This window comes from Poecilia mexicana, unplaced genomic scaffold, assembly GCF_051168715.1.
Source record: "Poecilia mexicana isolate PSO_F unplaced genomic scaffold, ASM5116871v1 scaffold_5, whole genome shotgun sequence".
Classification (NCBI taxonomy): domain Eukaryota; kingdom Metazoa; phylum Chordata; class Actinopteri; order Cyprinodontiformes; family Poeciliidae; genus Poecilia; species Poecilia mexicana.
Window position 1 is genome coordinate 5051298 of NW_028263374.1, and position 24343 is coordinate 5075640.

Below are 24343 nucleotides of genomic sequence, written 5' to 3' on the forward strand. Positions count from 1 at the left end.
CAAGCATCCATTGAAGACAAATACGCCATTTTGATTTGTAGGATTTTATTGTTTTTTTCCAACCTACAATGAGTTTAAAATTCAAAAACATGATCAAAGGCTATGACATAAAAGGTAAGACAGGAGTAGGATGTGTACTTTACAGCAGCTTACATCAACGCTTCCTGTCAGAAGTGGGACAGAAGTGGAATAAAATGATATTTCACATTAAATGTTACATCATTATTAATCACACAGTTAAAACTTTCCTGCATTGTAACAGCTTGGTGACTTTCATAATACGTTTCTTTCTTCTTCTTTTTTTGGCAAAGTTGACATCCCTCAAACCTCCACAGGGAGGGGTAGACATTTCATCTGCTGACTAGAAATCGTGTTCAAGTAAGAGACGTGGGAGGTTTCTTTTTTTCCTGCTAAAATACCCAGAAAATAAAATAAAATTTAAAATAGATTGAGAGGACGCTTGCAACACTGAGGGAAATAAAATAAAACATGATGGATTCACATTTACAGTGAAGTAACAAAAAAAGAAAAAAGAAAACAAAAGTCCCTGATAGAAACTGTAAAATAATATATTCACATTCTACTCACCTAAGTAAATATTGACATGGATGCAATATTACCCCCCTTTGCCTGCTCAGACATCCTCTCTTCCTCTCAACAGTCCAGTTTAAAATATTCACCCAGACAGCTTCCACGCCGCCGAGCCTTGAACACACACACACACACACACACACACACACACGCACGCACGCATACACACCCGCTTCCACTTTCTTCGAAGGCGTGTGGGTGTATTTAAGGATTTCTTTTCATTTTAACTTTCTCTAACAAAATATAGAATTCATCAATAATACATGGTAGGGGCTAAAATACAGAGCGAGTGAACAAAAAAAAAAAAAGGTACAAAGCATTTCAGGTTGTTTTTTGTTTTAGTCTTTTTCTTTTTTTGCGTAACACAGTAGCGATAGGACCACAGAATTCAAAGCGCTGTCAAGTTTTGTCCCTGAGGAGGGACGGAGAGAAAAAAAAAAAAAAAATACCAGTCTAGGAGTCTTCAAATTACTGGGACTACGCCCTGGACTCTCCATCGTGGATGCAGTTCAGTTTCATTATCTGACGTTGGATCAGATGATTTTTTTGTTGTTTTTGTTTTGGACTATCCACAAAAATCTGTCAAAAATGGCCTCATTTCTTCCATGTGTTTATTTTTCCCTGCACAAACTTTTAAAATTCCTCGTCGGTTTCTGGCCATTGAGCAAAATTTATGAAGGCTAAAAAACACAAGTATTCAATAAAAAAAAGTTTGTCGTAGATAAATAAATTGGGATTTAAAATTCATAGTCTTCGTCAGCCATGTCGATAGCCCAAGCAAACTTCTCGCGCTGAGTTTTATTGTAGATCTTCTCAATGGGAACGCCCCACTTCTTACACCTAAAAATAATTTTAAAAAATACAGTTTCAGTGCTGCGCTGTTGTGCAATTAAAGATAAACAGGTTCTGGTGTGATCTTACCAAGCCACAGAAATGCGCGGGTCCAAATAGTTGAGTTTGGAAGTGCCGAGGGCGATCTGCTTGTTCTCTTCGCGATCGGTTGCCTGAACCTCCAGCTTCATCAGCTGCTCCTCTATCCTCTGAACCGCCTTTCTCTTGGTTTCTACTGCCCTGTAGGGGAAAACAAACAAAAAAAAACTGTTCAGTAAAAAGCATCATGCAGATGTTGGTTTTCATCTGAACAAAAAAGCAAACGCGTTCTGCCGCTCCTTACTTTTTGGATTTCTCATCTCTCCGTACTTTGGCGTCGGCCTTGGCGCTCTTCAGTTCCCTCTTGGCATCAGAAAGCTGATCCTTCTTGGCGTCGATCTGCCAAACAGGATCAGGAGACGGGAAGTCAGAGTGATCTGGGATTGTTTGCGAGACCGGCAGTAGCAAACAGCTGGATATGATGTTATGAGCACAACTAATGAACCAAAATTGTTTTTGTTTTCTTTTTTCCTAGGAACCTTGAAATTGAACTCTGATGTTATAAGAGTCAGTCATGAGATTCTAATCTTTCCGCCCCAAACCTCCGTGGCCAACTCATTTGGTACGGTAGCAGCTTTATGCTTGGCTTTTCATGCAAGTCAGCTTAGATTTAAAAATCCAGATTAAAACAAACAAAAAGAATACATTTGCTAATCAGGCTAGTGGAAGAGACCACGCAGTTTGGTTTCCAGGAAGTTGTTCCACCCAATTTATCACCAGCTATGAATTGTCAAGTTAGATTTGATACAATACCAAAGCAAAATTTTGTTTTTGACAAACCTTCAAGTTTATATAAAGACTTAAATGTATGCTATTTTATGTATAATAGTGTTTGACACGCAAAGACCCTCCCCCTGGCTCTGATTGGCTGTTTCTGACTGATGACTATTTCTGCAGATGGCTGTAGGACCACAGGGAAAAGGCAGAGGAGCTGTGTTTATTCACAGACTCTCATACTGTCACAACTGTGATAGTTTTAACAAATATGTAAAACAATGAAAAAGAGAATGAATTCTGTTTTTTGTATTTATAAGCAATAAACTTTAGAAGACATTGCTGATTCACAGATCATTAAAACAATGGGGGGTGAGGGGGGGAATGTCTGAAGTTTTGTGCCAAACAAGACAAAGAAAACACAACTAAAGGCAGAAACATCAACAGAGCAGCTAGGATAAACTTTCAGGCACTTTCACAACGTCGAAAAAATGTTTGTGATTTCTGGAATGAAAGCTCAAAAGTTCTGGGGAACGGTTTCCAACCTGCTGGGACAGACGTCGCTCTGGTGGAGACAAAATTCTCTGAACTCAAGTGGATCTAAAGTCGGTCCATCTCAAATCAGAACCTCCAAGAGGGTTTATTTTGTGAAGCACCCAACTATGCTAATAAACACACTTTCACACACTAATAGCTCTGGTATTCATGTTATCAAAATATTTTAGCTGCACCGTACACTGATATTTAGAATGTACAACTTGTTTTAGTTAAACAAAGATGAATCGTTTCAATCTGGACTTAGTTCTTTATAACTTTCCATGTTGGCTGCTTTTTATATCCATAAATCTAATATGTTTTTATTTATTTTTAAAAAAAAAAAAATACAATTTAACAAATATTTTGATCCTTTATGTGTTTGTAATCTGAGTGGAAAGAGCTCTACAAGTAACGAGTAGATTCATTTTTAGGTGGAAGCATGCTTGGCGTTCCCAGTCATTTTTACCTTGGTCTGCAGGTTCTGCATAGACTTCTCAAATGTCTTTGGGGGAGCTCTCTGATGGTTACACAGGATGGCCACGGCTCTGTTGGCCCTGTTGTAGGACAGGATCTTGGCTGGAATGTTGTCGTCCGCTAGAAAGAAGGAACACAACATCTCAGAAAGCTGAAGAGTTTCTCCGTTTACTCTGGAAATAAAGCCTGAAACTCATTTTAAAGCCTGAAAGTTGTCAAACTTCACCACACACCGTTAGTGAGTTCCTTCAGCTGTTGCTGCAGGGTGATTGAGGCGTTGTAAGTACGGAAAACTTTAGCTGTGAGGCCGTCCATCAGCTCCTGGAGATGTTTGTTCAGGATAGAAGTCTGCAAGAAAACACAAACTTGATTCCAAGAACTCGAACACGTTCCCGAGGAAACGAGCTGAACTGAGAGAGAACGGCTTACATTTAGACGATCAAAGAGGTCATCGTCGGGTTCTTTGTTTTCCATGAACAACTGAAGGTTCTTGAACACCTGAAAAAGTGTAAATTGTGTAAATAATAGGAGAGGTAACATTTTTAAAGCCCGGTTAAAGTAGCAGACGTGTTCTTACTCTTTTCTCCACAGGGACTCTGTTGTAGTAGCGGATCGAGTCTTTACCCAGGAAGTCGAACTCCACCACAAACTCCTGACCTTCGCTTTCTGGGTGCAGTTTGAGATGTTCCACCCTCAGCGAGCAGCAGCCCACCGTGTCCGCCGTCTCCCCTTCCTCCTTCTCATTTCCTGCTCTCAGAGCCAGCTAGTGGACAGAGGAGCACCGCGTTTAAGCTTCCATTAACGCCGCAGCGCCACTTAATAAACTACATTAAACTTTTCAGGTCTGGAAAGAAAAGCTGATGTTCACCTTGTCAATGAAGTAAAGCGCCACGGCTCTTTGTCTGATCCTCATCTCCTTGGATTTCCAGTCTTCCCGATACTGCGCTCTGAGGCGGTCCACACACTTCTTCAGTCGCCGAGCTGTTTCGTATTTCTGCCAATCTTTTTCTCCCTGAACGCAACGAGAATCGATAAAGGAGGGAAGAAGGTCATTATAGTTAGCTAAAATAGAAAACATTTTTGTTAATGTTTTCTAAATAATATAGGTGATGGGGTGGCGGAAAACTAGTCAACTGGAACTATATAGTGTTTTCAGAAAAAAAATTAATTTATGGAAGAGGATTAGTGCCATGTCGGAAAAGAAAAAAAAAAGATTTTCTCTGAATTCTGATTAATATTCTGAGGTCAAAATACAGAACTCCAAGAAGAAGAAGAAAAATCAGAATTCCAAGTGTAAAGTCAGAATTCTCTTCCAATCCTCTTCCATAGAAACTAGAGCTACACCAACATTTGTTTGAGTTTATTAATCTATTTATTAGCCTTTCGAACTGGTGTGAAAATGAATTTTTCATCTTCACACAAGCAGTTTACATCAGCTGTTGGCGAATTACGGCACTCCATGATCCTGCTTGTAGAAATTAAGTTGGTGCACAAAATGGCGACGACAAAAGTTGGGAGAAAACTTTGTTCATTTGTTGTTCAAATAGATTTTTTTGAAAATGTCATCTTCTGCTCAGTATTCATTACGCCATGCATACATAAACAATAATTTTAGCTTTTTGAATTCTGCAAATAATAATGAACCAATGTATGAAAAATCTAAAACTACTACAACTAATAAAAATCAAGATGTTTAATAAAAACTAGCCAACTCATTCTAAAAATCAATTTAAAATGGAATTAAACAAAACGTCACAAAGAAATAATGAAATACCCAAAACTACCATCACCCTGCTTTTCTTCAGAGCACCTACCTTGATTCTGGAGCTGGGGTTCAGCATGATGTACTTGATGGAACCTTGGATGTTCTCCGTCCATGAAACCAGCCAAGTCACCTTGTTGTCATGGCGAACTTCTTTCCATTTAGTGCCTGGAGGCGGTGTGGGGTACTTCGAGTCCCTAAAAGGAGGACATAAAGCCAAGCGGTCAGACATTTCCCCTGGAGCCGATGCATCATCAGGTCAACCAGAAACAACTTGTCACATACTTGCTGCAGTTTATGATGATGTCCTGAGGCCGGATGCGGCGTTTCAGCATTCCCATTTTGGGATGGTCTCCCCGGCCGCGGAACAGGCCGGGCGGCTCGATGCGGAAGTTTGCGATGCGCTCTTTGTGGTTGTCCATGATGCAGAAGCCGTACTCCTGCAGCAGCCGCTCGTTTTCTTCTTTAATTTTCTGAGAAGAAAAATAAAACATTTTAGTGGGATAAAAATAAGAATGTTTTTACACCCGATAGTCCAGTAGGCCGTTTGACTGAGGACCAAAATTGCAACGTCTTGTTACAGTTTTAGCTGGTGCGGTTCACCTTCACACTGCACCGTGTCAAACGAACAAAACCCTTTGAGCAACCAGTTCCCCTTCATCAACTGTGGTGGCGCTACAACAAGAACCACTAAAGGAAACAAGAAAACCCGTGAAGACGACGACACTGAGCTCAACCTCGTTCTTCATGAAATGTGAGCAAAAGAGGAGGGTGTCAGATTTTAGTGGTTGTAGGGTTTTTCTCTTTTGTCTTTGGTAAAAGACTACAAGCCATTTCTCATGCTGGTGCTGTTTGTTTTGGTTGTAGTTACTCAAAGTCCACTTCCTGCTTTTGGAGCAGTCTGGCATTCACATATACATTCATACTGCAACAGTTCACTTCAACTGAACCAAAATCGAGATTAAAAAAAAAAAAAAAAGTTTGCTTTTTTTAAAATTCACGTCAGAATTTGACTGCGCAATCACACCTCCCCAAACAAATCTGACTTTCTACCAAACGAACTAGAGTTGGATTAAAGCAGACTAATCAAGGACTGGTGCGAATGCACCCTTCATCCGACACCTTTTTTTTTTTTAAGCTGTCAGAAAGTGATGGAGTCATCATAGATTAAAATCAAAGAATTCAGTGAATTATTTCAACAGATGCCGCTTGTACGCTGGTCTGACCTGTTTTTGTTCTTTTGTCATGGCTTTCCTGGCCTCAGACTGAGCCTTAAAATACTCGCTCATCTCAGAGAAGTTGCACTTCTTCAGGTCTGTGATTGTGGACTTCTCTTCAGAAGTCATTTCCTGCATTAGAGAGAAACCACAATCAGAAAATCAATGTTGAACTAGGAGAAGTAGTAGAAAAAACAAATTATATTGCCTCAAGCGACTATTTTTCCCACCTACCTTTCTCCAATCCTTAAAGAAATTTTTACGGAAGATGTCCTTGGTAGTGTACTCATGGTCCAACATTTTGGCGAAGAACGTAGCCACTTCCTCTGCTTCTGGGCTCAGCTTCATGGGTTTACCTGAGAGGTGTTTTTTACGGGATTAACAACGTTGTAATTTACATGCCAGTTATATGCGAACTTAAAGGCAATAAGTCATGGCTGCGTTGGTAGCGTACCGTCATAATAAAACTTGACATTGCTAGGCAGGGGTTCGTAGGGCGGAGCAAACACTGGGCCTTTGTGTTCGAGGAACTTCCATTTGACGCCGTCTGTGTACCTCTCCTCTTCCCACCTGAACTCAAGTGACACGTTGTGTTGAACTCCAAACTCCCCATACATGAAGAAGCGGCACATCTAGGAGATAACTCACCATTTCCACTTCTCCTCTGGTTCTTGCTTTGCTTTCTTCTTCCCATCAGCAGCTTCTCCTTTTTTACTTTTGGTTTTTTTGGATTTAATATCCTAAAATAAGGAAGTGGAAGTATTCAGATTATACACCAGAGTAGTTAACAGTAATCAGGCATTACCCCACACCGTCAAGTCTTTGCTTACCTCATCCTCTTGTTTCCTTTTCTTGGCTTTCTTATCGTTTTCAGTCTTTATCTTTTTAGGCTTGAATTCAGCTCTGAAAACAAAAACACGCCTTGTTAGGAGGGTGAAAGTACAAACTTTAGTTTCCATTGCGACGATTAGCTTTATTGACATTGCACACGTACTCGTAATCCTCGTCTCGCTCTCTTTTAAGAGACTTCTGGTATTTAGGAGAGTGGTAATCGTCATCTGGCTCAGACTTCACATGTGGTGGGCTTTAAACAGGAGAAAAGAAAAAATATATATTTTCTGCACCACAACATTAGCTTCAAAATTAAGATTTGTAACGTTCTGACAAACCTGGCAAAGCCATTTTCCTTTTCTTTCTTGATTTTACCGTCAAAGGGCTTCACCTGAAAACATCAGAACGTGGTTCAGCAGAAGCATCAGACATAACACATTACTACAGTTGTTCTCCTTCATCCTCCTTTTAATATAGAGAGCGTTCAGTTGATGAAGCAGTTGAGCTTCAGACGTGGTTTGTACCGAAAGACTAATGCAAAAACAGAGAAACGTCATTTCTATCGTGTTGTGCCATCTCCAGTCCTCAAGATCCGACATCCGTCACATTCTAGGTCAATGTCTGCAAGTTCGGGGTTTCACCAACTCAAATTTAAGGCCTTTTTAAAACTTGGATCTCCACAAAAAAATATGAACTTCCTTCAGCCAACTGATGATAAATTTGCACTTACTCATGATAGCAATAAAAAAAGCTGGCCAGTCTCAAGTCACAGAATGCAATCAAGATATCCGAGTGCAACTCAAAATTTTGCCTGACCAAAAAGTTTTGCAAGAAAAAAAGAGAAAAAAAAAAAGACTATACTATGATTAAATATTCCTGTCAAGATTAAATTTAAGCCTATGATTAACATATTAAAGGCCAAATTACTTTGAGTGAATTTAAAACATGTTATGTTGTTCATTTTAGATACATTAATTTAAGGATGCGAACACCCTCAGATTCTGCAAAACAGTTTCTTTTTGTTGAAGCCTAAACTTTCTGCCTTTGTAGAACTGTTTTCAAAATGTTGAACACTTTAAGCTTTAATTTGTCCACAACATGGTCTTAAAAAAAAAAAAGTTGAAACTTCTGCACATAACTTTCCCTTTCCTATTCTCATCAGTTCTAATCGCTCCTTACCTGAGCAGACCCTGCCTCATCGTGCTGCTGCTGGCCTCTGGTCTAATGTCTCCTCCCTGACTCTTTGCTCTTACTGTGACAATAAAGATTTCCTTTAAATACATGGAACAGTGAGCACAACTTCTGTACAGAAATCAGACTGGATTGTGTTTATTCCTGGCATCAACTGACAAGCAAGAAATGCAAAAACAGGTAACGACAACATCAGTGTTCTTGTTAAGCTTAATATAATAAACTGGCACAGATTAACTATTTAGCCAACGTCACCTGCATCAGACTTACACGGTTTGTTTGGAAGAAAACTCTGCAAGTTTTTTGTCTTTTAGCTCTGGCTAGTTGCTGATCATGACAGACCGTTTTGCCTCTGCGATCAGAGCCACAGGTGTAACCGTCATCAGCATGTGTACACTGGTGGTGCATTTAAAGACGCCTCGGAAAATCTCATTACTACATCTTAACAGATTGGTGACTTTTTGACAGTTGAAAAGACTAACATGTACCCCGTGTTAGTTGTACCGTTGACTGTGCACAGAGCATGAGCAAATCCTACAATATGGTTTTGGCAAAAAAAAAAAAAAAATTACTGTTAAGAGGCACTAAATACAGAAAATGTCAACTCTAAAAGAACTGCCTTCCTCTGAAAAATGGCTTCAGTCCAGATGCAACGACGCAGTTAGACAACTTAACATTGTATAGTTTACGTTACACCACATAAACAAGCCTGCATATAAAATGTCTCTCCCTATGGCCGACTTACCTTCTCCTCTTTCCTCTTTTCTTTGTGCTTGTCTTTGTTGCCATCTTTGTGCTTCATTTTCTCCTTTTCCTTGGACTTTCTCTCCAGGTCCTTGTGGTCACTGAGGTTTAGGGAATACGTTTCAGGCGTTACGGTTCAACGAGGTTGTCTTAACAAGATCGGTTATTGGAAAATGGATGTTTTGGAGGGACTCCTGCTCTACCTGTTGCCATGCTTGGACTTCTCCCGTTCCTTGTCTTTCTTGTGTTCCTTATGTTTATATTCCTTGTCTTTGTACTTGTCTTTATGCTTATGGGAGTCTAAAAGAAAGAAACAGGGTTACTTTCATAAGTGCATAATAGTTGCAGTAGTAAAGAGACAAAGGTAAGCAAAACTGAGAAGTTTCTGAAAGAAACGTTCAATTTATAAACTGTCAAGACAACAACCCTCAGATCATTTGAGAATACTGGCAGACTTGAGATTTTTGTTACATAATTTATATGCAAAAAAAAAAAAAAAAATCATGCAACCAGAACTTTATGTGAAATGCAGATAACCCAGCTCACCAGAGCAGGTGATCCGTTGTGCTAGAAGTCACTCTGGCATCGACATGCAACCAGATTTAGTGCAACGCTGAAAGCATGCGTGCCATGTTGACGTAAAAGTGGGACATGTTGTGTTTATCTGTACTGTTCAGGACTGGGAAAGCTTTGCTACAGAATGTGTGCAACTAAAGTTTAATTCTTTGCTTTAGTTTTTTCTGAGAGAATAAATTCAGCTATTGCTGACATTTATCTTTAAATTTTGTATTAAACGCAAATTACACTTGAGTGTAATTACAGTACATAACAAACAAAATGGATTAGAAATGTTATTTCCACTATTACCTGAGCTTCTTTAAGAGTTTTGTTGATGCTGTGATTAAAAAATAAACTGGATATTTCTACCTTATTACCCACCTCAATATAATGGCACACACACAAAAAAAGCTTTCTTTTAGCACAGCACCACCTACTGCCTGTGTCTTTTGTAGACAGATATGAACAAACTGACAAGTTGTAACCTGCAGCTCAACAATATACGTCTTTAGGGATTTCTATCTAAAACCACTTTGAAGTTTAGAGACTTTAATTTGCAATAATCTAAATTAAAGTGTTACGATTATGCCGTCATAAAATAAAATTACTACTCTAGTACAAAATTTAATAGAAGAGCTCATAGCAGGCAGTCTAGTTTATCAGCAATAATACAAGCGAGGAAGAAAGTCCACAGTTCTTACCAGTAGACAGAGCAAAGCAGATTAAAAAACAAAAAGTTGTTTAGCATTAAATTAAACAGAATTTTAAGATTTATACACAAATAGTATTAAATTACACTTTATTGTCTACTCATGTTTATAAAATGAAGTTTTATTCAATAATGTGAGGGTCTATTTGTACTCAAAACGATCCACATTTAAGCACCATCCAAGAATGACAGTTCAATTTATCTTATGTCAAAAACAACATGAAGCTCTTCAACTTATAGTTATTAAATTGTGTTTAAAAGTTTCCAAATACAAGTTTTCATAAAGAAAAACCTGCTTCAGATCATCTGATTACTCCACTTTATAGTGGAAAACTGTCAACCACTTTAATGGCAACTACTAATTTAATGGAGTAGACTCACTTGTGAAATATGACTCAAACTTAAAACGACCCACTTTTAATACATAAAGTGTAGAATTCAGGAAAGACTCAAACAAAGCACCTGAACGCTACAGATACTGGGTCGAGTCTACAGTTCTTAGTCATTCTTTAGCCCCTAACCCTGGCATTTCTACTTCCCAAAGCCATACACTCTTCTCAGCCTGAGTTCAGGCCGCTAACAACCAAAAAAGAAAATGGCGCAGAGACTAAGTCCTCAACCCCCAAACCCTCACTTTCAGATGGAAAATGTGCCACTATAAGCTCATAAACATTCATTTCTGGGACGCGGGGCTGATAAAGCACCTCAAGTTGTCTGCCATCGTTGTTTTAAATTGAGAAAATAATAAGCGGAAAGGCTTTTACAAGGCCTCGCTTTTGAACAATAGAGGCTTGTGAGTGAGACAGCGGACTTAGTCTCTGGACGCCATTTCTGTCCTCTACTGAAAACTAACATAATGTTACAAGAGGCGAGTTAAAGCATCAGAATAAAATGAAAACTTTAGATTTTATCCTCAAGCTCCGTGAGTTAAACTTACCATTGACCCGAGAGGCATAGTCGATCTGAAAAATGGAAAAGAATAAATGTGTTAAATTTGGGAGAGCGATGGCTAACTAGCCGGCTACCCAACTTTGAACTTGCTCAACGGTAAAGCGACAGTTAGCCAACCTGCTAGGCTAGCCTAGCTCGCTGCTAATACTATCCGCTGGTTGAAAGCCGCTACGGCTAACACTGGTTTCAGCTAACGACACAATTATTTCCCTGCGTTTACTTTCCCATATAAATCAAACAGCTAACTGGGTAGAACTATTTCGTGACATCCTCACAAATATGCGAGACACTGCAAACAACGAACGGGGGAGATTTATTAACACAGCCGGCTATTTTGCTAGCTAGTAGGCACTGTTCACTGTTAGCCAATGTACCCTGTCAAACCAAGCAAATACACGGCACTAACATGCATCCTAACACCATTAATAACATTACAAAATACATTAACACTACCTGGTCCTCGTTATGGGAATGGTCCCCACTCATTTCCTAGGCCTTCTATGTTTAAAAACAAAATTAAAAAGTGAGAAACGACTAGATAACTGCACACGAGCTGGATGTAAGCAGAATGAAGAAAAGATAGGATTGTGTAAGAGGTAAAGTCCCAGTAGTACACTGATGCGCATGCGTATTAATTTAAATGGTACTCAGCAACTTAACTCCTCCTCCTCCTCAGAAAACGTGTTCCTACTGAGGCCCACTATGGTCAGAGAAGGAATGAAGTCCACATACACATCACAAGAACAGATACCAGCACACTCAGTGCTCCGTGTTCTTTTGGTTATGCTTCAGATTACTGAAAATGAGAACAAAAGGACAACTAATGACATCTTTCTTGCATGATTTTCTATCCATTAATGTTTTTATTTTGACATTGACTTGCCATTTTAGTCTCTGGCCACTTCTTTTTTTCCCAATCAAACTCACGTTAATTGGTAAGGGACAATTATTAAACTAAAGTATGGTACAGATGAAGGTTTCTAATCCTTTAAAGCAGCATCTACACCACACAAGGCATATGTACAATATGCCTTGTACAGTAATGTACAAGGCATATTTGGGGATGTTATTATCCCCAAGTAATAATTGGGGATTATTTTTGACTTAATCCCCAATTAAGTCAAAATATATTGTGGATACATTTCAGAATGTGAATTGTATTCCCTTTGGATGTTGACAAATGAGACTTTCCAGAAATGCATGTTTTCTCTCTATTTTCATTCCAAAGCCAGTTTTGATGCGTGCAACCAGAATGTAGCTGGAACTGTAGCATTAAGCTAATGAAAAATGTGCTCTCATTAAAAATGTGTATTATTAAAAATGGCGAGGCCATTGCCAGGAAACCAATTAATTTAAATTAATTATTTGTGGAAAAAGAATGCTGCTCAGGTATACTGCTAGGATTATGCTTGGTGGCTACATAAAGCAAATAAGCATGTGGCTCCTCTACGAAGGAAGATTTTTCCAAATTTTAGTCAGGGCTGCATGTGCATAGTTGAGTTTGTAAACAAAGTTTTGAGCTTTATTATTATTTTTCATAGTGATGAGTGAATGTAAACGTCTGACTGGTACAGTTACTGCTATGAGTAATATCCATGTCCGGGTGTTGTGTATTTAGGTGTGTCTGACCTTGTCAAGCCCATGAAAGAGGTTGATGGCGATGCCTTGTTTCTTTCTTTTTTTTAACAAAGCAATTAAAAACAAACCCTTGACAATCTTTAAATACATTTCTAGCAAACTTGACTGAAACTAAACTACATTTGACTGCAGAATCATGATTAGCCCTGGTTTAAAATACTAAACGACAGTTAAGGTAGTAATAATCGGTCTTGCAAACATAATTTTGTCCACAAGAGGGAGGCAGAGGGTTGCTAAAATGAGTTAAAGTTATTCTGTTCTGATACTCCAAAAAAATACTTTTATGATTTGCTCTATAATTCTATAGCAGTCAAATACTAATGTTTCATTCTGTAATAAATGCTTTTTAAGCTAGATTAATACATTCTGGAATAATTCTATACTGTACCTGCTTGGATTTTGTATGAAAGACAAGGAGTCTTAATTGCAGAAGTTCAAATTTTAATAAGAGTTTTATACTCACTTATGTACATTTGTGAACAAAAAAAAAAAAAAACAACAGCAAGTACAATTGTCTTCAGGTAACATAACATGAGGTGCCATTAGAAGATGCCATTTAAGTGATTCAATTGCCTGAAACAGACTTTTCCACAGACATCTTTACTGATAAAAAGTACAACTTCGACACATTTAAAAGGTAAAAACAAAGCTTTTAGAAACATGTCACTCTGCTCTGTGACTTTAAGAGCTCACTTCATCTCAAACAAAAATCCACATCAGTTTCGAGCGTGACCTATTGAAGTTCAAACATCTGAACTGCATTTTCCATCTTCAATGAAGTTCCAAGCATCCATTTCAGTTCCCGCTGCCTGGATGCAATAAAGTGCATAAAAGCCGATTAGGCTGTTGTTGTGGAACACGGCGTCCTTGCGCTCAGACAGATCTATGGTTCCCCGTCGCTTGGCTTTGAGACCGACATTTCTGGGCTGTGGTATAAATACATGTAGGAGTCGCACAGGAGCCTGCGGACCAGCTCCGACGTGAGAGCCGGGTTCGCCCGGGTCAGCTCCTCCTCCGGCTGGCCCAGGAAGTCGCCAAGCTCAGGACAAGCTCGAACCTCGGGAACACTGTAGCCCTTCTCGTCGTCGCCTGCGACAAGGAGAGCGACCTCAAGATTAGTGATCAGCTTGAAACGAGATAAAAAGGCCAAGCCAGAAGACGTCAGAGTTGCTCTTGACTTCTTTATCGGTTACGGTCAAGGCTGAGTTAAAACAAAAATACTCCAGTCAGGAGGAGCTAAAACCCCCCCCAAAAAAACCAAAAAACAAAAACCGAGGCCTTCTGCTGCACAAACTTTTTTCTTGGGTGAAGTTAAACAAAAACAAAGCAGCTTACCGTGTCTGTCCGCCATGCTGTCAAAGAAGAGCCATGAGTGGGAATCAGGGCCGTACTTGACAAAGGACACAAAGTGGCTGGTCTGAATGCAAAGCACACCAAACAGCTGCATGGTGCGCCTCGGCAGAGGAGTGTCGACGGCTACGCCTTCAGGCACAGCCAGCGCCTGGGGAGAGTGGCTGCACCGCGACCGATGGGTGTGTACCTGCAGAAAACGTCATCAAGAGTTAAATATTCTACTCTCTAAGTCTGGTGAGTGGATTACTCTTTTGAAATGGTTTCCATGCCTACCTGGGTGTTGCAGGTGTTGCAGTACTGCTTGATTCTTCCTGGTTGCAGTTTGTGGTCTGGCAAACACTGGAGACACTCGAACTTTGCCATCTGTCCGCAGATGAAACATTCCCTTGGAGCTGTCAGGTGAAAAGGCAAACGATCTGTGAGCATTCATTTGTTTTCACAAATGAATGGATTGTATGAATGAAAGAAACAAACAAAAAGTCCCTCACAGTTGAACAGGAGATCTGTGACGTCCAGCTCAGTGGATGGAATGATGTGAGAAAACATCTTGTACTTGCTTCCACACCTTGGCATCTGGATTATGAGGCAAGACGGCATCTGAGGGAGGGAAAGGATTTTTTTTTTATGCTTAAACACGAAAAGAAAGCTTTGATAAACTCCTTTAGGATTGGTTTTCTCACTGTTTCGAATTTGATGTCGCCCGACATGCAGGACGTGTCCAGCAGCTTTTGGACGGTGGGCGTCTGGCCCATCTGCTCCTTTTCCAGGAAGATCTGGAGTGTGTAGGCTCCGTGAGAGCTTCCTCCTTCCGACCTTTGGAGACACGAGCGTTCGGTAACTTTACTACTAGAAATATGGCATATGCCAAGTATGCACTGTAAGCGTCATGGCAACCTACCGGAGCTTCAGCAAGGGCTGGATGCAGAGCACCTTCTGAAACAGCACTGAAATGAACTCCTCGGGATCTGATTTTGGGGCAAAGCAGCAAAGAAAACCACCGTTAACGAGTTAAGACTCACAGAACCGTCCACACTCTGACTCGCAAAAGAATTTATTTAACTTTTTTCACTACACAATAGTATATTTTATTGGGAATTTATGCAACATGTCAAGCACTGCATAACAGTAGACTGTATCTTTTGCTGAGATTGAAACTGTCTTTTTTAATTTATGTCTCCAGGCTTTGCAAATGTAACAACTTACATTTATGTACATTATTATTATTATTATATTATTTTTTTAATAGCCTTAATTCTTTGGCATGTGAGCAAGTCTGGCTGCAGACTTTCAATTGGATTTTACTTTGGATTTTGACTGGGCCATTCTAATACATGAACATGCTTTGATCTAAACTATTTATGCATTTATAGATTCAAATGAACACGTGATGTGTTGATATAAAGGATTTTGAATGTAAATGAGTATTTGGAAGGAAAAAAAAATCTTATATCTTCTATCCCTTCCCTCAAAAGTTAATTTGCTTTAGCATAAGTAACTAAACATCAATCATCCATCCAGATTCATCTTTAAACACAAAACAGGCAATAAATGTCTATATATAAAGAAATAATAAAGAAATCATTATCTTTGTTAATGAGTCAATGTATTTCATTATACCTTGATAAAATATTATGTTTGATTATTTTCTTTAAAGTAAAAATTGATATACTCTCTTTCGTTCTATTTGTTTAGTTCTGAGTTTTTGCTTTGTTTTTTATCTTCAACCTTCTCAAATTATCTCTTTTTAATAAACCTGAACTATTGTTGACTGTGCAGTGTTCGTTCCCCACCACACAGAGAGATCATTTAGTCGTACTGGAGTACAATACAAATGCCTGCCGTACTTTTTCAGAATTGCTTTTGAAGATATATTTTTAAAAACACTAAGAATGCCCTTGTAAGGCTCCGGATTTACTGCAGCATGTACCTTTTTCGTTTTTGCTGAAGGTCTCGCAGCCGAGTTTCTTCCGAAAGTTCATCACACTCTGTGCAGGCACAAAGCCTTGTCTGTGAGGAATGGAAACAGTTTAGAAATATCTCTTATAAGACAAAATCAGGTCACGCTGAAAAGTGTTAAACCTGCGTTTTACCTGCGCAAGCGATTAACTATGGATTTCAGGATGCAGGTTATTGGTCGCTCTTTGTCAGCCGGTTTGTTGCAGATGGCATCCACAGTCACAGATGAACTAAACAAACTGAGATAAAGAAACATATCTCTTAAATTCTGCATTTCTCCAAGCACTAATTTACCTGTGCAGAGGCTTCAGTTGAAAAAAATAACGATAAAGTGAATCTTGGCGTTTTTAGAAATGAAATCAAATTGTTTGTTGGGTTTTTTTTTTTACCTGAAAAGTGTAGCATCCAGGTAGCACGAGTTGATATGACCTTGTATGCCCTTCATCTTCCCCACGAACAGCGAGGCTGCCTCTGATTCAGGGACAGGCGGCGCATCTTCCTCCGACTCTTCATACGCAGGAACTGGAAAGAAAACGCACACACAAAAAAAAGGAGTCTGTGAAAATCAGTCAAGTTTATTTAATTTTTACCAACTTCAATGCAAAAAAAAAAATAAAAAGAATCAGGGAAGATTAAAAACAGCTGTAGAGTTACTGACAAGTTGCACGATCCACAAGATCTTTAAGTAAACACTTTTCTTCATAATGACTCCCTGATATGCTGTTCAGTCTGCATTCCAGCCATTCTACTGTTTTATGCTGCAGATAAGATCCAGCAAACACACAACATGTTTTCCAGCAATAATTTTTGACGTGCATTTGCAACAAGCAAAGCAAAATGACACATTTCCTTCACCTCATCGTGACCGTCGCAGCACGCCTCACACTCCCAGCCTTCGCAAAATACGCTACCTGCATGCACAACGTCAACGCAGAGCACTTGGAAATTAAACAACTACTCGTTTATTGCAGTGAAAGCGCTAACGCCGCATTATGCCACACCACAGTGGTATGTCATAAAACTTAATTAAAACTGCATTATGTAATAATGGAAGATAACTGCGCTTCAAAACGTAATTAAACATAATTAAAACCGCATTATGTAATATTAATAATCAATGCAAAATGTAATAAAATTCTCAAGCACTACAGAAATACTTTCAGCCACATAACAATATTATTAAATTGTGTTACAAAATGTGGAAGTAGGCCTTTTTTTTAGACAATCATTTAAAATAAAGGTGCATTGCGTAATAAATCACAATCTGTCATCCTAATCAATATACTTCTAATAACGATCATGTTACAGATCCTATAAGCATTTAAACTGAAACTTTGATCAATGAAAGCCAAACTTTCAGTCACTTTTCTGACTCTTAGCCAGGATGTGTGCCAAAACAATTCAAAATGTGTTTGAGAATTTTATTATATTTTGATTCTAATTCTACATAATGCAGTCTTAATTTTGTTTTATTACATATTAAACTTTTATTTTATTAAATTATTACATATTGTAGTCATACATTGGCCTGTTGTGATAAAATCAGATACTGGATGATAAAGTTATTATAAATGATAATGTTGTCAGAGTCATGGCATAATAATGCATGTACTCTCTAAGATCAATAAACGTTAAATTCTAATAAACTTTTAACACTGAAATTGGAAGATATTTGAAATATCTAAAATAAATAAACAAAAACTTCAAATAAATTATTTAAACAAAATTGTCCTTTAAGAACAAAGGACAAGCTGAGACCAAAGCACCAGACTGAAGAATTTTCTCATCCAGTTTTTGATAGAAAGAGAAAAAAACGTTTTACTTCACGATGCGATTAACTGATTTATTGCGACAGGCCTAGTGTTACACACTCCTTTGCAGCTGCTTGCATTTAGAGCAGCAACTATAATTTTCCATAATATGGCCGCATTGTCGTACATCTCCAGATTTACAATAGAAATGTACAAGTGTGTGTAGTTTCAGTTGTGTGTGCATAACTGGAAGCAAAATATCAAACCTGGAGGGATTTCTGTGGTGTTGAACGTCTCCGTCTCTGTGGAGGAGCAGACGAACCGGCTGTCTGGGCTGCATTTTGTGACGGGAACAAACAAAGCGCAGTTCTCCTTGCAAGTGAAGTATCGCTGATCTTTGTACACCCCGTCAGAGCAGCCTGCCACTTCATAGTCCTGCCACCACATCATAGTAAAATGAGCACAATCGCCGTTTGCAACAAAACCAGAAGCACATTGATGCAAACTCTGAATCCCCCACCAGCTCCACCCCGGCCCATGTCTCCAGCTTCCCCTCTGGGATCCCCAACCACCGGATCACTCCGTACACCGTGACCCCTGCGTTGTTGACGACCTCCACCAAGGAGCCGACCTCTAGAGGGACGGGAGGCTCGCTCCGCGTCCGGCCTGGAGCGACGCTTCGCTCTGATTGGCTGTTGGTGACTTGTCTTCTGCTCGTCCCGGTACTTGGCATGGAGTTGATGCGCATCACCACTTTCCCAGTTGAGCCTGCAGACAGGTATGACAGGTGTGTGAGTGAGAGGGAGGGGAAAGAGTCATGAGACTCTTTTTTATTTTTAACTTCCAGGCTGATCACATGGCGTCTCGACACGCTTCCAGCCAACATGGCACCATAAGTGTGATGTCCTGCGTATGCGTCACATCCCCAGAAGTTTGTTTTTCTCTACATTTTATCTCCAAAGCCACAAGCTTTAAAATATTTCATCAGGATTTTATGAAGAAGGCCAAAATAAAGTGGCACACGGTGATGAAGTAGAAGAAGAGCCATGTTTCACTATTGGCGTTTCAGTGTTTTCAGGAAGATATGCAGTGCCACAAATTGTGTTTTTACAGTGTAGACCAAAACTTTTACTTTTGTACCTGTGAGACCCTCAAAGGATCACTGTTAAAAAAATAAAAATAAAAAAATAAAAAATAAAAATCACAAAAAGACCACAAAATCTTACCAAATATTTTTGCCTACATTTCTTGTGCAAATATCTACATAAAAAGACAAAAACTTACAATTAGCTTTTTAGCAAAGATATAGGAGCTTGTTTTAAGTCAATTACTCCTTCATCTTGATTTTTTAAAGTACTTGTAACATAGAAAAATTGTCTTGTTGGAATAGGAATTACTGACTTAAAACAGGCTCTTACATCTTGCCAAAAAGTTACTTGTAAGTTAGTTTCGTTATATTTCAAGTGTATTAAGGTATTTGCACTAAATATGGGAGCAAAATACATCATATTTTGTGTTTTTGCAGTGTTGGGATAGTTTTATGACCCAGCCCTACCGCAACACACACTCTGACCTGTCTGGTATGTTCTTCAGCCTCCGTGATGCTACATGCAGCTAGCATCATGAAGGCTGAAACAGTGCCCTCACTACTGAGGCGTCCAATAGGACAGCTGAGTTCATGAAGGTCAACGAAAAATGTTAAAATTCTCTAAAGTTTGCGTGTGACAAAACGCAAAGAAATGTTCAAGGGGTGTGAGTGTTTTTGCAAGGCACTGTATCTACACGCCTCCAGTGAAAGTATGTAGACAGTTTCATGAGCGCCAGCTGCAAAGAAATGCAAGATCATGTGACAAAATCTACTGTCATACATTCCAGAGCGACAGAACTGGTCTTTCCGGCTGTACATGTGACAAGTCGTACATGAGCGCATTGCCTGCATGCCCCCCACCCCTTCAGGTATCACAGGTCCTTGATCAAAATCCGATACTTTCAGAGCGGAGATTCTTTAAAGAATGGCCTGCTGGAACATCGAGGTGTTTTGACATTTTCAGCTCAGGTCTGGTTGAACTCACCGCCTCTTTTGATGTCTCTGTACTGCAGTCCCAGGGGGACGGAGTAAGACGGGACCACCTGGATGATGTCTGAAGCGCTGAAAATGGGAAGCGGTCCATGTTGTTTGGGCGACAAGTTGTCTTCGGAGTCCTCAGACAGAAACGGAGAACAAGTGGTTACTGGAAAGCAAACAGCTTTACGTACACAGATCTTAAGATCAAGCATGCTTGCATGTGACGTTCTGCAAACAACTCAATCTTGCTGATAATCTTTGGACAATTTTGGAAAGACCATAAGGGATTATTTGCTCATGATTCATCAACATGCAACTGAGGATCAATTTGTGCGTTAATTGAGGGAAAAGAAATGCAGACAAACTCACCACAAATTCCACCTCGAAGCCCAGCATGTTGAGGTCGTCCTTGCTCTCCTTCTTTCCGATCTGCATCAGGTTCTTCACCACCCCGGGAACGTGGCCCTTCTTGTACCTGATCACCACCAGGTCGCCCGGGGTCAGCTCGCAGATGGCAGAGAAGAGCTGCGGGTTGCACAGCATCTCCAGGCGTCTGCTGGGGCTGGAGATGTAGAGCAGCAGCTGGGCCTGGTGTCGGGTCAGGGGGTACGCGTCCTCCGTCCTCACCGAGCCCCCGTTCTTGGGGCTCCCGGCGTTGGAGCTGCAGCCGTACATGAGCCCCGTCAGCTCCCCGCGCCCGGTCTCCGCCTCCACGCGACCGATGCAGCCGCGGCAGAAGCCTCTCCGCGACTTCCCGCGGATGACTATGAAGAACCGGTCCTTGCTCGCTGCTTTGGGCTCCATGGTGCTCCGGTCAGGTCGTGATAAGGAAGGCTGAATCTGGACGAGAGTTCAAGGAAGCAGTTCAGACATGGAAATACAGCGACGTTACAGGATCCTGACCGACTATTACATCATTTTGTTTCCCGATCAACCCCCCACTTAAAAAGTTGTTAGCCAATTAAAAGACGTTCACGCGGAAGTACGAGCTTTCAAAATTCCCTTTAAATCCGCACAATAGCTGGTTTGACAGGACTATAGTAGCCTTTATTACGCCAAAACAGCTCAGTGAAGAGTTAAGGTTTAACTTTGAAAGTGACTTTTACTTACTGCCAGTTTGTATTAGTCCAGGTGAGTTCGGCGGATTAAATCGACTCAATGGCAGGTAAGTCCAGACGCGACGCAACACTTCCTCCTGACTCCTGCCGAGGAGGAGGTAACTCTATTATTATTACTGCTGGCCCGCATGTAGCCAACACCTCCTTCCAGAGCTTTCAGCTCTCCGCCCACAGCGGTTATCACGTTAGAGGAAAAAAAATAGTCCCTCCCTGACGAGCAGCAGCTGAGGAATGAGCGGCGATAAGGTTCAACCACAAATATCACTTGAATGTGGACCGACAGGGATCGTTTTCCTCGTCATTAGACTCTGTTGCTTTCTGAAGACTTTTATTAGGCACTCGGTTGAATCCGTGTTAGATCTGATAAACATCAGCTTTTATTCATGTCCTACAGGTACCCTGGGGTTATTTCACCCTGATGTTTAGAAGAACACTAACATATTTTTAGAAAACTTCCTGTGTGTAGCTGCTTTTAAAATTTGTAGCCTACAGAAATTAAATGATATCGCTCAGAGAGAGATAAAGGAGTTTGGGCCACTAACATTTGGGACTCCACGACAATTGAAGACTGAGATATGCAAGACATACTCGGAGAACATTTTCTGAGATCTGGGAAAAGTAGTAGCAGTGTGACCTACAGAGCCGCAGAGTTGGAAGAATGTCACCTGTAAAATGTTGCAATTTTGCTTACACAGGTGACATAAAATATATCAGTGGGGGGAAAAGTAGTTGGTAAGCAAACCTCTGATGGTTGTTACATGTTATTAGTAGTAGAGCTTTTATCAGAAACTTCCACAAAAGATAGATGCATAATGCAAAATATAAGTTATTTGAAAACTTCATGTACATCTCATTGTAAATATTATTGTCTGCCTCATGGAAAACAGTTTAATTAGAGAGGATATTGTAATGCATTAACTGAAGGACAAAATTCATGCTACTGGAATCTCAGGAGTTGAATGATGTATGTAGTGATGGGAGATGGAATGACATGTTTCTTCACATGTTTAAAAACGTATGATGCATTTTGTTTTTACAGAACATTCATTTAGGTTTCCATTGCTGCAGCATTATTAATTGGCAAAAAAAGTATAAAAGTTACTAAACAGAATCCTTATTTAGAGTGGGTTAACATTACTTGCAGATTTTCTGATATTCAATGGTCCATCGACGTCCAAGGACAGCCACCATTTGTTGACAGAGAATTAATATGCTGGATTATCTGTTTCAGTGCCAGTAGAGGAGATCATCTAGGCAACAATCAAAGTAAATAAATGACTTTGGTCTTCTAGGAGTGTGCACAGTGTCAGTTTATGAACAGTATGCAATTCTTAAAGAAGCAAAAAAAAAAAAAAAAAAACTAAAAAAAAACTAAACACTGTATTAGCCCAACACTGGCAAAAACAGAGTTAAAAAAATCAAGAAAACTGCTATTTGTGCTAATTCTCAGTCATACAAAAGAAAGCCTGGGTTACATGTACATCAGTTTTTTTAAAGCATTAAAACAACAATATTGAAGAGGACAAAGATCAATGCTGAAACTGATTTCAGCTCCTGCCAAATGATTTATGACAAAGTTTTCTCGCATGAGATCATTTGAACATACTCTGATAAATATTTCCGGCTTGCCCAGTGAAGACAAGATGCTGCATGACAGACAAAAGAGAAACAAACCTCCAACTCATCCTAACTTTGAAAAGCCATAAAGTGTCCACAGTTTGCTTTGGGCTGAGCTTTTCATTCAATATTTTAAAATAGAAAAAAGTTAAATAATTGTACATTGAACCAGAAATATACAAAAAACCTGATGTTTGAATTGACTGATGGTTGCAAGGATTTTTCTCTTGAACTTGCTAAGGTAGATTTAACTAAATATTACTTGTACGTACACATAAGCTTTCATGTATACATAGATACATTTTTATAGAATTTTATGAAAACGTCTGCGGACAAACCGGAGTGGATGATACGGCGATTGGGGACATGTTGTAATTTGAGTAGTTATTTAGAAATCTCTTGGACATTTTCTCTCTTGTTTGTATCAATAAGCATCTGGGTATAAATATCTCTTTAGGCTGTATATTCCTAAATATTCTTGCATCCCTTTTAGTCCTCGATCTGTGAACACATGTAGAGACATGTTTCTGAGACTCCATCATATTACATAAGTGTTGTTTTCGTTTCAGGACCACAACGTTACTAGATCTAGCGTATGGGTTGAAACTGAAACTCTCAGCTGGTTTTATTCTACATAAAATGCTCGGTAACGCTTTATTTGAAGGGGGGTGAATAAGACTGTCATGACACTTTCATAAACATGACATAACACCTGTCATGAACACGAATAAGCCTTCATGAATATTTATGACTGTTGTCATAAAACGTCATTCGGTAAATTATGACACTTTTAATACAAAGTTGACATTATTCAAAATGTCTTTGTTATGACAACTTGACATTAACCAATAAATCATTACTGTTTAAACTTTACCTTTAATAACAAAGTTACCTAATTTTTAAAGTGCAATCAGTAATACTTTTATAACAAATTTATATCAGTAATGATTTCTTGGTTAATGTCAAGTTGTCATAACAAAGACATTTTGAATAATGTCAACTTTGTATTAAAAGTGTCATAATTTACCGAATGACGCTTTATGACAACAGTCATAAATATTCATGAAGGCTTATTCATGTTCATGACAGGTGTTATGTCATGTTTATGACAGTGTCATGTCAGTCTTATTCAACCCCCTTCAAATAAAGTGTTACCAAATGCTCTTATGGATATTTGGACTAATGAAAAAAAAATCTGTTTTCCGAAAAATTAAGCCTATAGAGTGAAAAATAGAAATGTCAGAAAGTAAGGATGACAGCTGTTTTTTTTTTTTTTCTTATGACGCAGTCAGCATGCACGTGTGACAGAATCTTGACTGAAGATCAGTTTTACATAAGGGCCCTTATCTACTTCAATACGAGCACACATAGGGGCCCCGTCTCCTTAACAAGGACTGGGATCAAATTTTTATCACAAATTAGTCCCTGAAAAGTGTAAAAGAGTCACACGCAACGAGTTCCTGCCACACAATGCGAGTTAACAAGTTTGTCTTCTTGTGGTTGAAAGTATTTAATCTCAACAGACAGTCCTGGTGATTTTATTGAGAGCAGGAAATAGCAACAAAGCCTTTACAACACCATTAAAAAGAATTTATGACCCATTAATTTGCTTCATGTATTTGACCAACTAAAGATC

General features: G+C 39.4%; 2 protein-coding genes across 2 annotated transcripts; both read right to left on the reverse strand.

Moving 5' to 3' along the window:
• Nucleotides 1–28: 28 nt before the first annotated feature.
• top1a (DNA topoisomerase Ia) lies at nucleotides 29–11833 on the reverse strand. Its single transcript, XM_014971463.2, has 21 exons — nucleotides 11663–11833; nucleotides 11196–11220; nucleotides 9195–9291; nucleotides 8993–9092; nucleotides 7395–7447; nucleotides 7220–7309; nucleotides 7056–7128; nucleotides 6874–6965; nucleotides 6680–6795; nucleotides 6460–6581; nucleotides 6235–6357; nucleotides 5294–5481; nucleotides 5061–5205; nucleotides 4115–4258; nucleotides 3824–4009; nucleotides 3676–3744; nucleotides 3480–3594; nucleotides 3239–3366; nucleotides 1766–1860; nucleotides 1513–1662; nucleotides 29–1431 (listed from the first exon to the last, which is right to left on the reverse strand). Exons 1-21 carry the CDS (start codon nucleotides 11693–11695, stop codon nucleotides 1329–1331), a joined length of 2247 nt encoding a protein of 748 aa, XP_014826949.1. The 5' UTR covers nucleotides 11696–11833; the 3' UTR covers nucleotides 29–1328.
• Nucleotides 11834–13271: 1438 nt separating this feature from the next.
• cyld2 (cylindromatosis (turban tumor syndrome) 2) lies at nucleotides 13272–21226 on the reverse strand. The gene is made up of 14 exons (XM_014971464.2): nucleotides 21083–21226; nucleotides 20342–20812; nucleotides 19980–20109; nucleotides 18428–18675; nucleotides 18174–18342; nucleotides 16546–16678; nucleotides 16291–16395; nucleotides 16128–16207; nucleotides 15099–15165; nucleotides 14881–15013; nucleotides 14689–14797; nucleotides 14474–14592; nucleotides 14183–14387; nucleotides 13272–13936 (listed from the first exon to the last, which is right to left on the reverse strand). Exons 2-14 carry the CDS (start codon nucleotides 20774–20776, stop codon nucleotides 13731–13733), a joined length of 2139 nt encoding a protein of 712 aa, XP_014826950.2. The 5' UTR covers nucleotides 20777–20812; nucleotides 21083–21226; the 3' UTR covers nucleotides 13272–13730.
• Nucleotides 21227–24343: the final 3117 nt, after the last annotated feature.